The sequence below is a fragment of the Urocitellus parryii genome, chromosome 6 (assembly GCF_045843805.1).
Source record: "Urocitellus parryii isolate mUroPar1 chromosome 6, mUroPar1.hap1, whole genome shotgun sequence".
Lineage (NCBI taxonomy): Eukaryota > Metazoa > Chordata > Mammalia > Rodentia > Sciuridae > Urocitellus > Urocitellus parryii.
In genome coordinates this window covers 176,418,394-176,434,524 of record NC_135536.1, presented here as the reverse complement: position 1 = coordinate 176,434,524, position 16,131 = coordinate 176,418,394, and the positions used below count along the sequence as shown (strand labels likewise).

The window sequence follows — 16,131 nt, the reverse complement described above, 5'->3', positions numbered from 1 at the left end:
TTAAGGCTATTTGCCAATAAGCCTTCCAACTGTAGTGCACACCCTATGCTTGACACTCCCTTGTCTGTATTTGGCATTGAAACTACCTCTTCTGTTTGAGGGCAAATGCATTTGAGTGCCAAGAGGGGGTCTTGTTTGCTGTCCTGTTTAGTTTTTGCAGTACTGGGAATTAAACTCGGGTGCTTTACCACTGTGCTATATCCCCAGTCCTTTTCATCTTAAGATAGGGTCTTGCTAAGTTCCTAAGGCTGAACTTGATCCTCCTGGCTCAGCTTCCCAAGTAGTAAATGGGATTATAAGTGTGTGCCACCATGCCTGGAGAGCCTGTTGTAAAGATGTGATGTCAAGCCAAACCCTTGCGTCACATTCCATGGCCTATAGTCAGGCATGACGGGATGAACTCATTCAGGCTTAGGTACTCATCAGGGGATGATCCTCACCTGTTTTTCCTGAGTGTGCATAGTTGAAGTTGTGTAAGTTGCATGCATATGTGATATGATTGCTGAAAATTGTGAACTTTGATAATTCAACTATTACCAGTTGCCAGGGACATACTTAACAGATGATCAAGATGCCAATGGTCAAAACAGATCTGTTACCTGTTTTGACCTGCTGCTATTTCTTGCACACCCTTTGTGTGCCAAGCTTTGTGTTGAGTAAACACTTTTTTAAAGTATGATCTTATTCATTAGGAGATCTTTGTCAAGACTCGAATCCCTGTGTTATGTAACAGGAAACTGAGGGTCTAAGAGGAGCCTTAAGGATGAGCTGTACTGGTTGGACTCAGACCAAAATCCAAATCCTTTCCACACCCATAGGCCCAGGTTTAGGAGAAAAAGAATCTGGTTTGAGACTCTCCATCACTAGGATCAGTCACTCCGAAACTGTCCCTAAGGGCAAGACTGGCAGCCGAGAGGGTTGTTAAGCCTCACCTTGCATGATGACTTAGAAGGAGACTGCTGTTCATCTGAGCTGGAGAGATCACACTGCACAACTGCTGAGCAGCTCCTTCCTAAGGACCCCTTCCCTGTGTAAGTCTGTTTCCACCCAGACACAGGTGGATGTTTCCAGATGTTTCTTTCCATGCAATCCCCTTCTTCTGATCCCTCCGGTGTTCTGGTTTCTGTTACTCTGTTGCTTTGGAGATGTCTTGCCAGTTCTCAGAACATCCCCCCCCCCTTTTTTTTTTTTGAAACTCTCCCTTCACATCTGGTCTCAGATGTACCTCTGATCTCAGGTCTGCTAATCTGTCACATGTGTGACACTGACCATGTACCCATAATGAAAGATGATGATGTGTCTCCTGCTCCCCCACCCCCATTCTTTGTGTGTGTGTGTGTGGGGGGGTGCTGGTGTTTGAACCCAGGGTGCAAGGCAAACACCCTACCAACTGAGCTATCTCCAGCCCCCCACCCCCATTCTTAATGTCAGTGGTAGAGCACTTGCCTAACACATGCAAGGTCCTGGGTTTGATCCCCAGCACTGGAAAGGAAAAAAAAAACAAAAAAACTTCATGGGGAAGGAAAGAATTGCCGGAGGGTTCTGCGGTATCTGGACTGGCTCTTGTTTTTTCCAGGAAAGGGAGAAGGGTAGATGAAGCCTAGGGGTTTATGGAGCAGTGAGTTGAGATTTTGAAGGAGAATACTGGGTCTGCTGTTGATATAACATGTTATTTGAGATAGGAATAGAAATATCTAGGGCTGGGGATGTGGCTCAAGCGGTAGCGCGCTTGCCTGGCATGCGTGCGGCCCAGGTTTGATCCTCAGCACCACATACAAAGAAAGATGTTGTGTCTGCCGAAAACTAAAAAGTAAATATTAAAATTCTCTTTCTCTCTCTCATCTCTCTCACTCTCTCTCTCTCTCTCTCTCTCTCTCTCAAAAAAAAAAAAAAGTATCAGTTCTGAGCAACATTTAATTATATAAAAAAAAAAAAATCTACCTTGGCTAGGTGCAGTGGTGTATGCCTGTAATCCCAGCAGCTCTGAAGGCTGAGGCAGGAGGATTGCAAGTTCAAAGCCAGCCTCAGCAATTTAGTGAGGCCTGAAGCAACTTAGTGAGACAGTCTCAAAGTAAAAAAAAATTTTTGGGGGGGGGCTGGAGATGTGGCTTAGTGGTTAAGCACCACCCTGGATTCAGTCCCTGATATAAAAAGAAAAAAAATCTACATCAGATGGTTATCTTGGTGTTCAAATGATAATATTTATGTGAAGAGGTAATTTTATTTTTTTGTACTTGAGATTGAACTTTACCACTGAGCCTCATTGCCAGCTCCTTTTATATTTTGGGACAGGTTCTCACTAAATTGCGTAGTGCCTTGCTAATTTGCTGAGTCACCTCAATTTGCAATCTTCCTACCTCCTGAGTCACTGCACCTGGCTCTAATTTATGTTTTTATTTTTCAGTACTAGAGATTGAACCCAGTATGTCACGTATGTTAGGTAAGCACTTAACCACTGAGTCACATCTCGACCCATAACATACTAATTTAAAATACTTAGTGTGAGGCCAGGTGCAGTGGCGCATTCCTGTAATTCCAGTGGTTTGGGAGACTGAGGCAGGAAGAATTCAAAGCCAGCATAAGTGGGCTGGGGATGTGGCTCAAGCGGTAGCGCGCTCGCCTGGTATGCGTGCGGCCCGGGTTCGATCCTCAGCACCACATACCAACAAAGATGTTGTGTCTGCCGAGAAGTAAAAAAAATAAATATTAAAAATTCTCTCTCTCTCTCTCTCCTCTCTCTCTTTAAAAAAAAAAAAAAAAAGCCAGCATAAGTAACTTAATGAGGCCCCAAGCAACTTCGTGAGACCCTGCCTCAAAAAAGAGGGGCTGGGGATGTGGATCCCCTAGGTTTGATCCCTAGCACCAAAAATAAATAAATAAGGTTTCACCTGGGGGCTGAGGGATTAGCTTAGTGGTAAAGCCTTTGCCCAGCATGGATGAGGACTTAGGTTCCATCTCCAGCATTGGGGGGAAAAATCAGATCAACACCTCAGGGCTACATGCTTAGCCCTGGCATCTTTAATATTTGAAAATCATTGCTTCAGAATATGTCAGAATTCTGGAACTGGAAACGTCCTCAATAGTTCAAGAGTCTAGCCCCTCTTAGGGCCAATTATGGATTTTGCTCCCCACAGGAACCATATCTGTGATTTTCACTTGGAGAATTACCCTCCCATATTACACAGGGATTTTTGGAATTGTCAATTGTCAATCAAGATGGACCACCCTTTCCTAGGCACCAGGTCAGGTCAATCAGACTGCTGGGAAGAGGAATTCTAAATGGTCCAGTACAAGGACTGAAGAGGTTGAAGCTGACTTATCCCTGTGGCCTTGCTGTGAAGTCATTGTCCATTGGTTTCTGCCACTTGGCTTCTCTAGCATCCCTTAGGCTTTCCTATGAGATCTCCAAACCTGTCCTGTAGATAACCTCTCACCTTCCCCACAACCTTACACTAACCAAAATACTTTGATTTAATCCTCACTTTATAAACAGGAATTGATATCACTGAAAGTGACTTGTTAAAGGCCACACTGTGAAAACTGGGTACAAATTTAAGGCTGGAAGAAATGATTATGAATCAATAGTCATAAAGGTAAAGCAAAGCTTCCCAGGACAGAGTTCACCCTGTGTGTGAAAGAGGAGGCCAGTGCTCGATGCTAGAGTACTTGCCCAGCTCTAGCGTGTGTGTGTGTGTGTGTGTGTGTGTGTGTGTGTAACGGGGAGGGGATGGTGAAAGGATGAATAATGATGTTGATCCTCCTAACAATGGAACTGTAACTCATCAAAGTAGGCAGAGTTTTGCAGAGGCCCAGAATCATGCTCTCAGGACCCTATGATTTGATGAGAAATTCTGAAAAGGTACAAGAATCTCAGGATCTCAAACAGAAGGGAAACTTGGGCAGGTAAACACTAAACTAGGGATCTGAGTCAACAGAAGCAAGAGTCTGAAGGAAGAAATCATACTAACAATTGCTTTAATCTTTAGCAAGGGCCAATGGTCATGGGCCACTGGACCATAGCTCTATAGGGAAAGCATCCATGTTTGATTTCTTCCACAGTATTTATAGCACCTGGTACACAGTAGGTCCCTGTACACAGTGAATAATGAATGGATGGATTAGTTCTGTTTGAGGCTGTCTGTATCCAGCAGCTAAATGGCTTTGTTACTAATGCACTCAATCTTTAGCTTTGCCTCCCCAGCCTCACCCTGGGGGCCAAATGGGGCCTGGCTGGTGAACAGTGTCTGGAAAACACAGGAGCAGTTGCTGCAATATGCTCCCAATATTCTTATTATTGATGACATTTACTCAGCAACAGCTGTGGTACAAAGGACAAAAGAGTCTTGCCCTGTGGGCTTACAGCCTAAATGACAGAAAACAAAATAAGCAACTGGCAGCTTCTATGTGTGAGTGTGCATGGTTGTTGTGTTAGGCACAGAAAAACAACAACATACCTTGGATTTATAATGAGAACAGCAGGAATGATTATTTTCCACTTTATACACAAGTAAATGGAAGCTCAAAAAGACACGAAGACTTGCCCAGTGTGCAGTTGTCTTGCCTAGCCTGGAGAGTACCCATCTTCTCTTTTGGGATCTGTCCAGGTAGTTACCACTCCAAGACAGGGTCTGTTGGAGAGAGGTACTTGGCTCATTTTTTCCATATTAGCTATGTCACTACAGGCAAGATTTGGGTCTCCAGCTGGGAAAAAGTTTGGGACAAGAAGGGTGTTCTCAATAATGAAAGAGGAAAAATTAAGTGGACAAGAGGGTCAGAGTAGGTGGTCCCACTTATGTTGGCCTCTGAGCCTCTCTGTCCTCAGAGATCTGTGGTGATTAGTCAGCAGTGAGGTAAGGGATTCATGTTTTCTTGTCTCATGGCCTCTCTCTAGATTTTTTTTTTTTTTACAGCACTGGCCCTTTTCAATGTTAGCTTCTATTACCACCATTGGGGAATGGCTCTGGCTGTTAGGGGCCATTGACAAGTGGTATCCTCTCAGCTCTTCTCCCTACTGGCAGGGTTCCCTCCAGCCACGCAGAACAAGTAGCTTATGTCAGCTGGAACCCTTCTTCCCAAGGGTCTGGGAATTTCCGTGTCACACTGCACCCTAGCTGGCACTTCCTTACAGACACTGCTCCTTCCTCTGACTCCTCAAAGCAGTATCTAGGTGCTTCCCCTCTCAGGGCGTTTTCAAATATACAATGCTGCTGTTGGGGTAAACATAATCAGTGCCTAGGAATGAAGGACTTTAAACAGTGCTAAAAGGAAGGAAATGGAGAAGGGAAACTGGGCACTCCCCTTGTCTCCAATCTTTAGGTGAGGATCAAAGCAGAGTGACCTTGGTTGTAATGTACTCTTAGGGGCTGGGGTTGTGATTCAGACGTAGAACACTTGCCTCAAATGTGTGAGGCACTGGGTTCAAGTCTCAGCACCACATAAAAATTAAAAAAAATATTGTGTACACCTATAATTAAAAAATAAAATTTTTTTTAAAAAGAATGTACTTATAAAACATCTGAAGAAATCCATCTGCGCAGTGGGCAGGCAACCATATTATATATTCTCCTTGCTTGTAGCCTGCTGCAGCCCTCTATTTTATCCTGTCCTGCTTTCCACCCTCCCCAGTACGTGAGTAATAAAATCCAAACCCTCTCAGATGCTGCTGCTGTTGGAGTAAGGAGAAAAGTTCCTTTTTTTTTTTTTTGGATTTGAAAACAGTACCCCGGAGCCTATGCAGTCCTGAGGTTGAAAGCTGCACCTCAGTTTCTCACATTCTTGCATTTGTGGAATTTCAGGGAACAGCTTGCAATATTTTTGGCAACAGCACTTTGATAATTGAGCACAATGATTGCTGAATACACACTAAGCTCAGGCCCACTGCCTCCAAACTTGCTGATAACAGCTAGGGTGGGGAGTGAGGAGGAGGTCCTTTTTTGGGAGGTTGGGGGTACCGGGAATGGAACCCAGGGGCGCTTAACCACTGAGCGCCATCCCCAGGCCTTTTCATGTTTTATTTTGAGACATGGCCTCGCTGAATTGCTTAGGACCTCACTAAGTTGCTGAGGCTGGCTTTGAATTTGCGGTCCTCCTTCCTTAGCCTTCGAGATAGCTGGGATTACATGCGTGCACCAACGCGCCCAGCGAGATCCCTAAATCCTTGCTCTCTCGGCCTCCAGAGTTAAAAATGCCTGGGGATCAACATCAATATTCATTTAGCTTTGGGTGGAAGAAAACTCTTCCCAGCTCCCAATACCTTGTGGGAGAGAAAGCTAGAGAGAGGAGTGGGCTCCAGTGGCACCTTTGGGAGCCTCCTAAGCCTCTAAGGTCCTCAGCCCTGAGCCTTGGCGTTGAAACCACAGCAAACATCCAGTCACAGTCAGCCGACCATCTTTGTCCGAAATTCTGCGAACCAACAGCCCAGTGAGACTGCATGGAATTCTAACATTTCTTATATTCTTTGGGGGGTGGTTGAAAAGAGGGGAAGAAGGCACTGAGGAGAGCTTCTTAGAACTAGAAAAGGTGAAAGACTGAAAGGGGGCTCCTTGATAGCTCTCTTTCGCCAGCCGGGTCTGCACTCCCTCGGTGTTCCCAGTGCTCAGAGGTGGGGTGGAGAAGCGAGTGCAGCAGTGGGCGGAGCTAACTGGGCTTTCCCACCCCAGGAAAGTAGCGCTAGCGCCTTCAGCCGGACTTCCCGCAGCGTGGGAGGATCGATCAAGGGACAGCGAGCTTTCTGGTTCTTTAAAGAAACAGCAACACAACTTCGAGCGGCCGACAAATGCTATATTCAGATTTTAGCGTGAAGTCCCGCCTCCTGACAACCCTGGCCCAATCCCAATAGCTACGCCCGCACTAGTCCCAGAAGGATACACTTTATTAGAGTGCCCCGCCCTTGCAGCCCCCCCCACTCCCGGAAGCCCCACCCAATCCACGCCCCGGAAGCCCCGCCCTTCCCCTCCTGCAGCCGCGAGTGGACGCACTCAGCAGTTGCGGTTGAGTACGCGACAGGAGCAGACGCTGCCGAAGAAGCGGCACACGCAGGAGGCGCACGGGTCGCAGCAGGGTGGCGACGGCGACTTGCAGCTGTCGCGGGTGGCCACGCAGGGCGTGGGCGGAGGGGGCCGGGGCCGCGCTACCTTCTTCATCGGAGCCTTTTTCTGTAGGGGAAATGCCGGGCTGCTGGAACTGGCCATGCCTGCCGTGCTTATCGTCTCGGCCTGAAAATTCGGGGCTATGAAGCCTCGGGCCAGACACCCCCGCCACCGCCACGCTTCCACCGACCGCTCTACTCATGCTCACGGGGCACCGCAGCTGGTCCCTGCTCGTTCCCCCAATCAGGTCACCCCTTCTGTCTCTGGATCCCTGTCCAGACTTACCTGGCTTTGGCCTGGCCTTTTTCTCTCCTTAGAGGACCCTACACAGCTCCATCGTTTTAAACCAGTTTATCCACAGTCCCTTTTCCCTCTCCACAGTTGTGTCTTCACAGTAGATCCGGAGTTCCCCCACTTCTCTCTCACCGCGGGTACCCAGGGCCGGCCACTATCTTCTCCCCGCTGTCGTTTTGGCCCCTTACGGTCCATCCTTCAGGGAACTGAAGGAACCTTGTGGAAGACCTAAGATCTCATCCCAACCCGGCTTAAAGCCTTCTGGTAGTTTCTTCTTGCATTTCGAATGAACTCAGGGCTTCAGTTATGCTAGACAAGCATTCTGCCTCTGACCTACACCCCCTGCTTTTTTATTTTTATTTTGAGGTAGAGTCTCCTCAGTTTGCCTTCCTCCTGCCTCATCTTCATTAGTATCTGGGATTACAGGTGTGTGCCCAGCACTCCCCTTTGGCCTCAGACCTCTGACTACACGGCAAATGAATTTTTGCTGTGGGATCTTTGAACTTGCTACTTTCTAGCCTGGGGTCATTTTTTGCTGGCTATCCAGTACAAGCAGCCACAGCCACATGTGGCTACTCAGTACTGAAATATGTCTAATGCTACTGAGGAACTTAATTTTCTATTAAAATTTTTTTTAAGTACTGGGGATAAAACCTAGGGTCATTCTACCACTGAATCACACCCCCAGTCTTTATTTTTTATTTTTGGCACTGGGGAATGAACCCAGAGGCACTTTACCACTGAACTACATCCCCAGTCCTTTTTTTAATTTTTTATTTTGAGACAGGGCCTAGCAAAACTGCTGAGGATCTTGCTAAATTGCCAAAGCTGGCCTCTGATTTACGATCCTCTTGCCTCAGCCTTTTGAATCACTGGTATTACAGACGTGTGTCTCCACCCCTGGCTATTTAATTTTAATTAATTTTAAAACGGAAGCATTGTAAAAACTTTTTTTTTTTTTTTGCCATTAAACACAAGTTTATTTTATCAGGACCACATTTTACTTTGTTGAAGATTTAGCTTTGAATTTGAGATGTGCTGCATCAGCTATACTATACACCAGATTTCAAAGACTTAGCATAAAAAATGAATATTTCAGTAACTTACAATTGATTGCATTTTGAAATGTTAATATTTTAAATACGATGGGCTGTTATTAAATTAATTGCAGCTGTTTCTTATTTTTTCTAATGTGGCTATTAGAGAATTTATACTTCTATATATGGCCCACATTGTTCATTAGACATTGCTGCTCTAGGTTATTGAGTTTTTATTTCAGTGTTCTTTCTTTAGGCCTTTTTTGACTAGTCTTCCCTTCATTTTCTTTCATCATTGTGCTTTAATTTCTTCACAGCCTTTATCATCTGAATTTATTTTACCTCTATTTACTTGCTGTTCACTTGTTTCCCCACAAAAATGTAACCTTCGTGAGAGCAGGGATATTTCTTTTTTGTTCATTGAATATTCCTAGTACCTAGCATGTAAATATATTAGTCCATTATATATTGTCTGTCAGTCATCTGACCTGCTCATTCCTCTAGAGCCATCAAAACAGGACCAGAGAAGCAGAGACTTTCTCAAGATCACACAGTATGCCAGATTCTACCTCTCTATACCTAGTCCACTGGTTCTGCTGTGGTTTCAGTTGATCTGATAAATGGAGGCACATTAAAACAGGAATAATGTGTACATCCAGTGTTTCCCAAAGTGTGGGGACCTGTATTATGGTGCAATGATTTGAGGTGATACATGAATAATAAATGACCCTGAATCATACAATGAGAAAGGATTCTTTTAAATATCTCAACTTGAAAGGCTCAGTTTGGTGCTAATATGTCCTTAATGTTTCTTTAACACTATTTGCTTTTTTAAACACAGAGATCAGGCTTCAGATTTATAGCATTTAGTAGACAGTACCATCCAGTGAGACTTCACTAACAATATTTTATTTTCACTTATTTTTCTATTAATAGTGATACTGGTTTTCTATTATCTTTCTGTATTTTTAAAAGTTTTGATTTGAAATAAGTAGGTAAAACTCAGATATGGCAAAGGTTGTGGAAGTGATTCTGAAATAACCCCTTGGAAAAGACTGAGCAATAGTGAATTTTCAGACAAGGGGCTAAATCAGCATCAGAAGATGCTTTTCAGTAGGTAAGCAGTTTTGCTCAGTGAACTTCATCTGCCTGGGCTTCTGTGGGGGGAGGGGGGCCTGAGGACTCTACATTAACCAAAGAACTGAAAGGTAGCTTTCAGTTCTTTGGTTAATGTAGGCCTTGAAAATGTTTTATTTCATTTTTAACCACAGCTTAGGGGTCCTTCTCTTTTAAGTCTGATCCACCCTCCCCCACAATGAAAACTCTCAGGCCTACCTTGGAAGATCTTGTCCTCTTTTCTGCTTCTGTTCTGCTGATCTTTTTGGATTTCTTGTTCAGTGCTTCAAAGAGAGACAGAAGGAACAAAGCCAGATGTTTCCGGGGACCCTTTTACAGCAGTAAAATGGAAGGAGCTGAGGGCCTCAGAGGGTAGTGGGGGGGAGGGGAAGGGGTTGGCCTTGGCTGGATGAATCACATCATGGGACTCAGCAGCAGGTTCTTGTTAGCCTGGCTGCTAACCTGGAGCCAGGAACTGAGGGCAGTGAACTCTGAGGAAGGCAAACAGGAAATCTGAGGAGGCCCTGGGATCTGCCTGTAATATCCATGAGAGGCCTGGTCTTTTGACCTTTTTAGCCCTCACCACTTAGTTACCCCAGGCGCTTCTTTAGTCTTTAACCTGGCAGGTGAAAGATATTGTTATCCCCTGAAAATGGGATAATGGGATATCAATACCTGGATACAACTGTGTTACTACTTTCTATTTCTTAGAGTTTGGAGCCAGGCAGATCTCATTTAAATTCTAATTCTGTCATATAACAGCCATGGAACCTGCCATGCAACAGGTGAGGTTACCTCATTAACCTCCTTGAGACTCAGTTTTCTCATCTGCGAAAGGGTTCTATATTACCTATCTTGCAGGGATAAATGAGTGTGTTTATAAAGTGAAGTTTGCTGTATCAAAGATAATCAGTCAATGTTGGTGTTGCCTCCCTTCCCTGCCCTTATTCCCCTGATATGTTTAGAATATCCTCTTTTCCTAGGGAGAGACAAAGGCAATAAAGAGATATTAGTTTTGAGCTTTAACATTTCATCTGCGTTTGAATTCTGGCTCTGCCAATTAAGAACTTTCTGATCTTATGCTAGTTATTTAACTTTTCTAAGCCTCAATTTCCTCAATTGTGATATATAAGTAAAAAAAGCCCCCACCTCATAGTACATCAATTATTATTTTGGTTAGGATGGAGCCTGGGGCCTTGCATGTGCTATGCACACACTCTACCACTGAGCTGCTCCCCCAGCCCATGTCTACTATTATCAGATGAAGTCAAACCAGATCTCTAATGCCAGGTTCTAATGCCCCTCATATTTTCCCCTGGGCAGCAATTCTAAACCTTGCCATGGCAGGACTAGTTAATCCCAGACTTGGTTATATTCTCCTAAAATTTGTTACCATTGATAGGAGTCCTGGGATTCATTAACTTTCAGAAATGCTGTTAGAACAAAGTTCACCAAGCAACTTGACTTCAGGGTTTCTCAGAGTTTCTAACATGCTAAGCTGCATTTTAGATTGGTTGCCTGCAGGGCTTTCCCAAACCCAAGGAATTAAAGGATACTTTGTTCCCCTAGGACTGTTTTACAGGATGAACAAGAAGGACCCATGACTATGGTAGTGAATTTTGATAACAACTTGGGAACTAGGCTTGGCATCTTGAAGCCCCCTTTTATTGGCCAGATACCAGAGGCTGGACGCCTGGCTACTTACCCACAATAGAGACAGAAGGGATATCCAGTACTTTCATGGAGGAGTTGCTCCTTAGGCTCCCGTCATCTCTGGGCTCCTCCTCAGGTGCCAGATGACTGTAAGCAGCGAGGATGCATAGGAAGACCAGTAGGGTGGCCAGAAGTAGGCGGGTGATATCCATCCCAAGAGGCCTGAGTGGGACAGAGAAAGTGCTTGGCAGCAGGTGGGTCAGGGGTAGTGGCAAGAGAATGTGCTTGCCTGCTTTCTTTGTGTTCCTTTGGGCTGGCGTTGTTCTGCCTGTTCCACAAGTGTCCCAGTAGAGCAGAGGACTAGTAAAGGCTTAGGAGAGGGAACGGGAATTGATGTAGGAAGAAGAGAGAACAGGGCATGGGGAGAGGAAGAGAAAGACGAAGGAAGGAAGGGAGGGAGATCGAAGCAAAGAGAAAAGGAATGCATTGTGTTGGTTTCTGCTATCCAGAGGGCGGAGTACTGTTTCTGTTTTATTATTATTTTTTTAAAGTCAATAGTCCCAAGAGTCCCTAGGCCTGGGTTGAGTTGTTGAAAGTCCTGCAGTAGTGCCTCACTGTGGCCGAGGTTTTACTAAGGTGCAGAGAATAATAAGATAGTTCACAATGCAGGGATAAATGGTTCCTTCAGACAAGTAAGTGTATTAGATTCCCATATGCAGAGGAAATGAATGCAGGTACAGTTTGTGTCAGAAGAATGAGCCCATCTACAAAAGGTAACTGGATTTATTTATTTGCTAGCTGAATTTTGAAGGAGGCAGATAAATCTCAGAGTGGATTTCTTCATTTAATACTGGGTTTTGCTTAAACATCTTCAAAGAGCTTCAGCAGCATCTTTACTTCCTCCAAGTATGGAACCCCCTACCCCAACCCCTGCCAACACCCTTCTCTAGTTCTCTGTTTTCATTCTTGTCTATAAAACGATTGGAACTGCTTTTCCAAGGTTCCCTCCATCCTAGCCATAAGCTACTGTGGGAGAGAAGAGAACAAAACACTTCGTTCATGCTGGTCCTACCCACCCCTGGGCAAAGCAGCCAGGCCAGGTTCTAGCCTACTTCTCCTGGCCCTCAGCTTGGTTGGAGTCAAATTTTCTGTATGTCTGTTACCTTGCAGGAGAAAACCCAACCAGCCACCTGCACCCTCATTCCAAGTTTTTTGAAGTTGGAGGGGACAGTCCTGACTTTTTGAAGTTCATCCTTTACCCTTCTCAGCCCTAATTTCAGTTCTGATTTCTTCAGATTCTCTCATCATTGGGCACTAATTATCATAATCTGTTTGTCACTAGCAAATTTTCCTCAGGGTCTAAGTCTTAAAATATCTTTCTTGAAGCCTAGTAAGTTGATGGAATGGGCATTAGCCAGAGAGTGAGGACCACTGAGTTCTTATCTTTGCTTAGTTGTTAATAAGATGCATGACTTGGGCAAACTGGTTCTGTTTTATGAGCTCCAATTCTCTTGGTAAAATGAACACGTTGGGCTAGATCAGTGGTTTGTATTCATTTATCGGAGGAACTCTTTTTTCAAAAAACTTTACTTAGGTCCTAAACAATTTATTGAGATCCTGTCTCAAAGAAAATATAAAGGTGGGTGCCATGGTGCAAACCTGCAATCCCAGTTCGTATCAGAAGAATGAGTCCATCTACATAAGATAACTGGATTTATTTATTTGCTAGCTGAATTTTGAAGGAGACAGATAAATCTCAGGAGGCTGAGGCAGGAGGATCACAAGTTCAAAATCACCCTTAGAAACTTAACAAAGCCTTAAACAACTTAGCAAGACCCTGTCTCAAAATAAGTAAAAATAAAGTATAAAAATGGCTGACGATGTGATTCAGTGATTGAGTGTCCCTGCATTCAATTCCGGTACCAAACAAACAAACCAAAAAACCAACCCATCAACTTAAACAAAACAAAACATTGGCATGGAGAATCTCATATGTACAACAGAAAGAGGCAATAAAGGTGTTTTCAGGCAGTCCATACCTTTGTTGTGTGTGAGAACAACACATTTCCTCAGGGTCTAAGTCCAAAAATATCTTCTGAGGCCCTGTGTTTTCCAGCTCTGGGCAGTTTGATCTTTGAGGTTTTTAGCCCCTAATAACAATAATAAAATCTAATAAACCTATATAAAAAAAGTCTCGGGACTGGAGTGTAGTTATTTGCTCCATCTTCTGCTTCTTAAAGGTTGTTTTATCCTCGAACAAAGTCCTCATCATATTGTTTATGTGTTCATCTCTTTTACTTGATAAAAAAAAAAAAAAAGAGTTCATGTTCTACTCATTTTTGTGACCCCAATTGACACAGTGACCAGCCCAGGGCAGTAACTCAAAATGTTGGCTGAATAAATGTTTGTGTACTGAACTAAGCTCCTCATCTTCCCTACTTACCAACACAAAAATATTTTTTCAGCCGGGCGCAGTGGCGCACGCCTGCAATCCCAGCGGCTCTGGAGGCTGAGACAGGCGGATCGTGAGTTCAGAGCCAGGCTCAGCAACTTAGAAAGGCACTTAGCAACTCAGCAAGACTCTGTCTCTAAATAAAATATTAAAAAGGAATGGGGATGTAACTCAGTGGTTAAGTACCCCTGGGTTTAATCCTCAGTACCAAAAAAAAAAAAAAAAAAAAGTTGTCTCCTTAGCATCGGCTATTATCTTTCCCCTTAAGAGGAAGTCTTAGATACACATTTTGAATTGACAGTGACCTAACCCCTATCTCCAGGTAAGCCCTTGATTTCTCCATGACAAGTAGGATAATCCTGTCCCATCCTCTCCAGTTCAGACATGGCATCTGACTAGAGATGGTCTAATCAGAGGAAGCCCAGGCCTTTATCTGACGGAGGAAACCCTCTTTCACTGGGTATGTAATATACAGCCAGCAGTTCTGGTTAGTGCTGGCAGTCACTTTACAAATAGAGCCAGTTTTAGGATGAAGCTCTCCGTGGAAGATGGCCTGGGCAGATAGTGAAAAAGAACCTCGGTAAACTATTCAACCACTGGATCAGAACTTGCCCGAAGATCATCTATATCTGGATTTAACAGATTAGGCAATTATTATCCTTTACTGTTTTAGGATAGTATGAGTTGAGTTTTCTTTGACTAACAACCCAAGGCATCCTAAAGGATACCTTCCTTTGCAAATTGCAGTGGAGTTGCATCTTACCAAATGGTTTAGGACTAAAGTCAGACTTCAGGGAAAAAAAACTGCACAGAGTACAAATTTTCTCCAGAATGGCAAATGATGGCTCTTCTCCCCACAACTGAGGCCTTTTCTTTCTCTTCTCTTTCTCCTCCTATTCCTTTCATTTTGCAGCAGAATAAGTAGTTGGCTTACTTTTAAAAATTTTGTTGCATGAAAAAATTTTTTTTCTTTGAACATTAGGATCATGATGTGCACATAGCAGAAGACTTTCACCCTGTGACAGGAACTGAGACTCGTTGACGGCACAGCAGATCTCAGTTCCTAGTTCTCCTCACCCCAGAGCAGATACTGTCCAGATGAAATGTTGAGCAGAATCACCTGCATTATTTAAATTACTCCTCTCCTGGCTTTACTCATTCACAAAGTACATATAGTTGACTTGCAGATGTTAAATATATGCATGATCTGGCTCCATTATATGTTCTATCTTTGTTCAGTGACTATCTCTTCCCAAGGAAAGAATCTTGGTCTCCATCTTTGACTTACATTTTCCTGACCTTTATATATCCTGTCACCAAGTTTAACTTTTTGTTCCCTTCAAATTGTTCCTCATTTTCTATTTTCTGTCCACCCCAGTTCATTGCTCATTCTCAGTGGAACAAGTTTCACACCACTCCATCTCTGTGCTTTTGCTCTGGCTTCATTAATATCTACTCTCTCAGCTGCCCAGGTCATATCTCATCCTTCTCCAGGGCCCAGTTGGAATAGTATATTCAGTGTATTTTCTCTTTCAGCACCAGGACATTCCAAATAGTGCTCCCCTTTTCTAAACTCCTCCAATCTTAAACTCAATACTGTATTGTTTAGTACTTTATTGTTCTTTAATTGTTCATGTGGATTATTCTCATCAGTTAGACACAGGAGGACTGTGCCCCTGAAAGAATACAGGCCCTGTGGTTAGATATACGTGACTTTACTACTTACAAGCTATGTGAGGGTATAGGGGAGAGAGAGATCCCCTCGACCCCCTCTTAGTTATTATGTGGGCTCTTTGGCTGGATCTAGGAACCCATTTAATACAAAACTGATTAACAAGAGAAAAGCATAACGATTTTATTAAATTTACATGTACGTGGGGATCTTCACAAGAAAGTGAAGTCCAAAGAAACGCCTAAAGCATGATGCTTTTATACTTCTTAAACAAAGAACAATAAATTTGTGAAGTAATGACAGGACAAATGGCTCTATGGACTGGGAGGTAAATTTTGGGGATGTATGGGGTGGGGTAAAAAAGCTAATGGAAGATAAGGGTTACTTCATAGTTTGTTTATTCAGGTTAATTTCCCCCCCACCCCACCATTACCAGTCTCTGGTGATTAAGGCTAATTTAGGGCCTTGGTATGTGAAGGGCATCATTTCACAAAGAATCTCTATGGCTTGCTGCATGTAAGAAAAGACAGATCAAATAGCCCTTTCCTGAAGTTACTCTTCCTCTAGTGATTTCAACTTGAAATAATCAATATCTATTTTGTGGGTGTCGCAACATGTGACTAAATCAGGTTCATTCTGTGTGAATTGGGCTGGCGACTAAAAACCACATAAAATACCTTTTTTGGAGTGCAGTGATGGCTCCTTGGCCTCAGCTCCCAAAAGGGAGGCAAGAGAGACAGGCAAGAGAGAGCACGCCCCAACCCTGGTTTTTATTGGGGAAAGCTGTTTGATAAAATATTCCATCCAAGTAAGACAAAG

General features: G+C 43.8%; 1 protein-coding gene across 4 annotated transcripts in view; it reads right to left on the bottom strand.

The window, feature by feature from the left end:
- Asip (agouti signaling protein) overlaps positions 1-11,400 on the bottom strand; it is a 46,206-nt gene extending 34,806 nt beyond the window's left edge. The window contains exons 1-4 of one of the 4 annotated variants that reach the window (XM_026383186.1): positions 11,241-11,400; positions 9,755-9,819; positions 6,978-7,154; positions 6,548-6,736 (exon numbers count right to left, since the gene is read on the bottom strand). In XM_026383186.1, coding sequence (XP_026238971.1) covers positions 6,978-7,154; positions 9,755-9,819; positions 11,241-11,400 — 402 coding nt within the window. In that variant the 3' untranslated portion in view covers positions 6,548-6,736. Of the gene's footprint in view, positions 1-4,459; positions 4,629-6,547; positions 6,737-6,977; positions 7,215-9,754; positions 10,003-11,240 lie in introns of those variants that run through there. The other 3 variants (XR_003300288.1, XR_013343698.1, XR_003300287.2) reach the window with 3 other exon arrangements.
- Between the last annotated feature and the right edge of the window lie 4,731 nt (positions 11,401-16,131).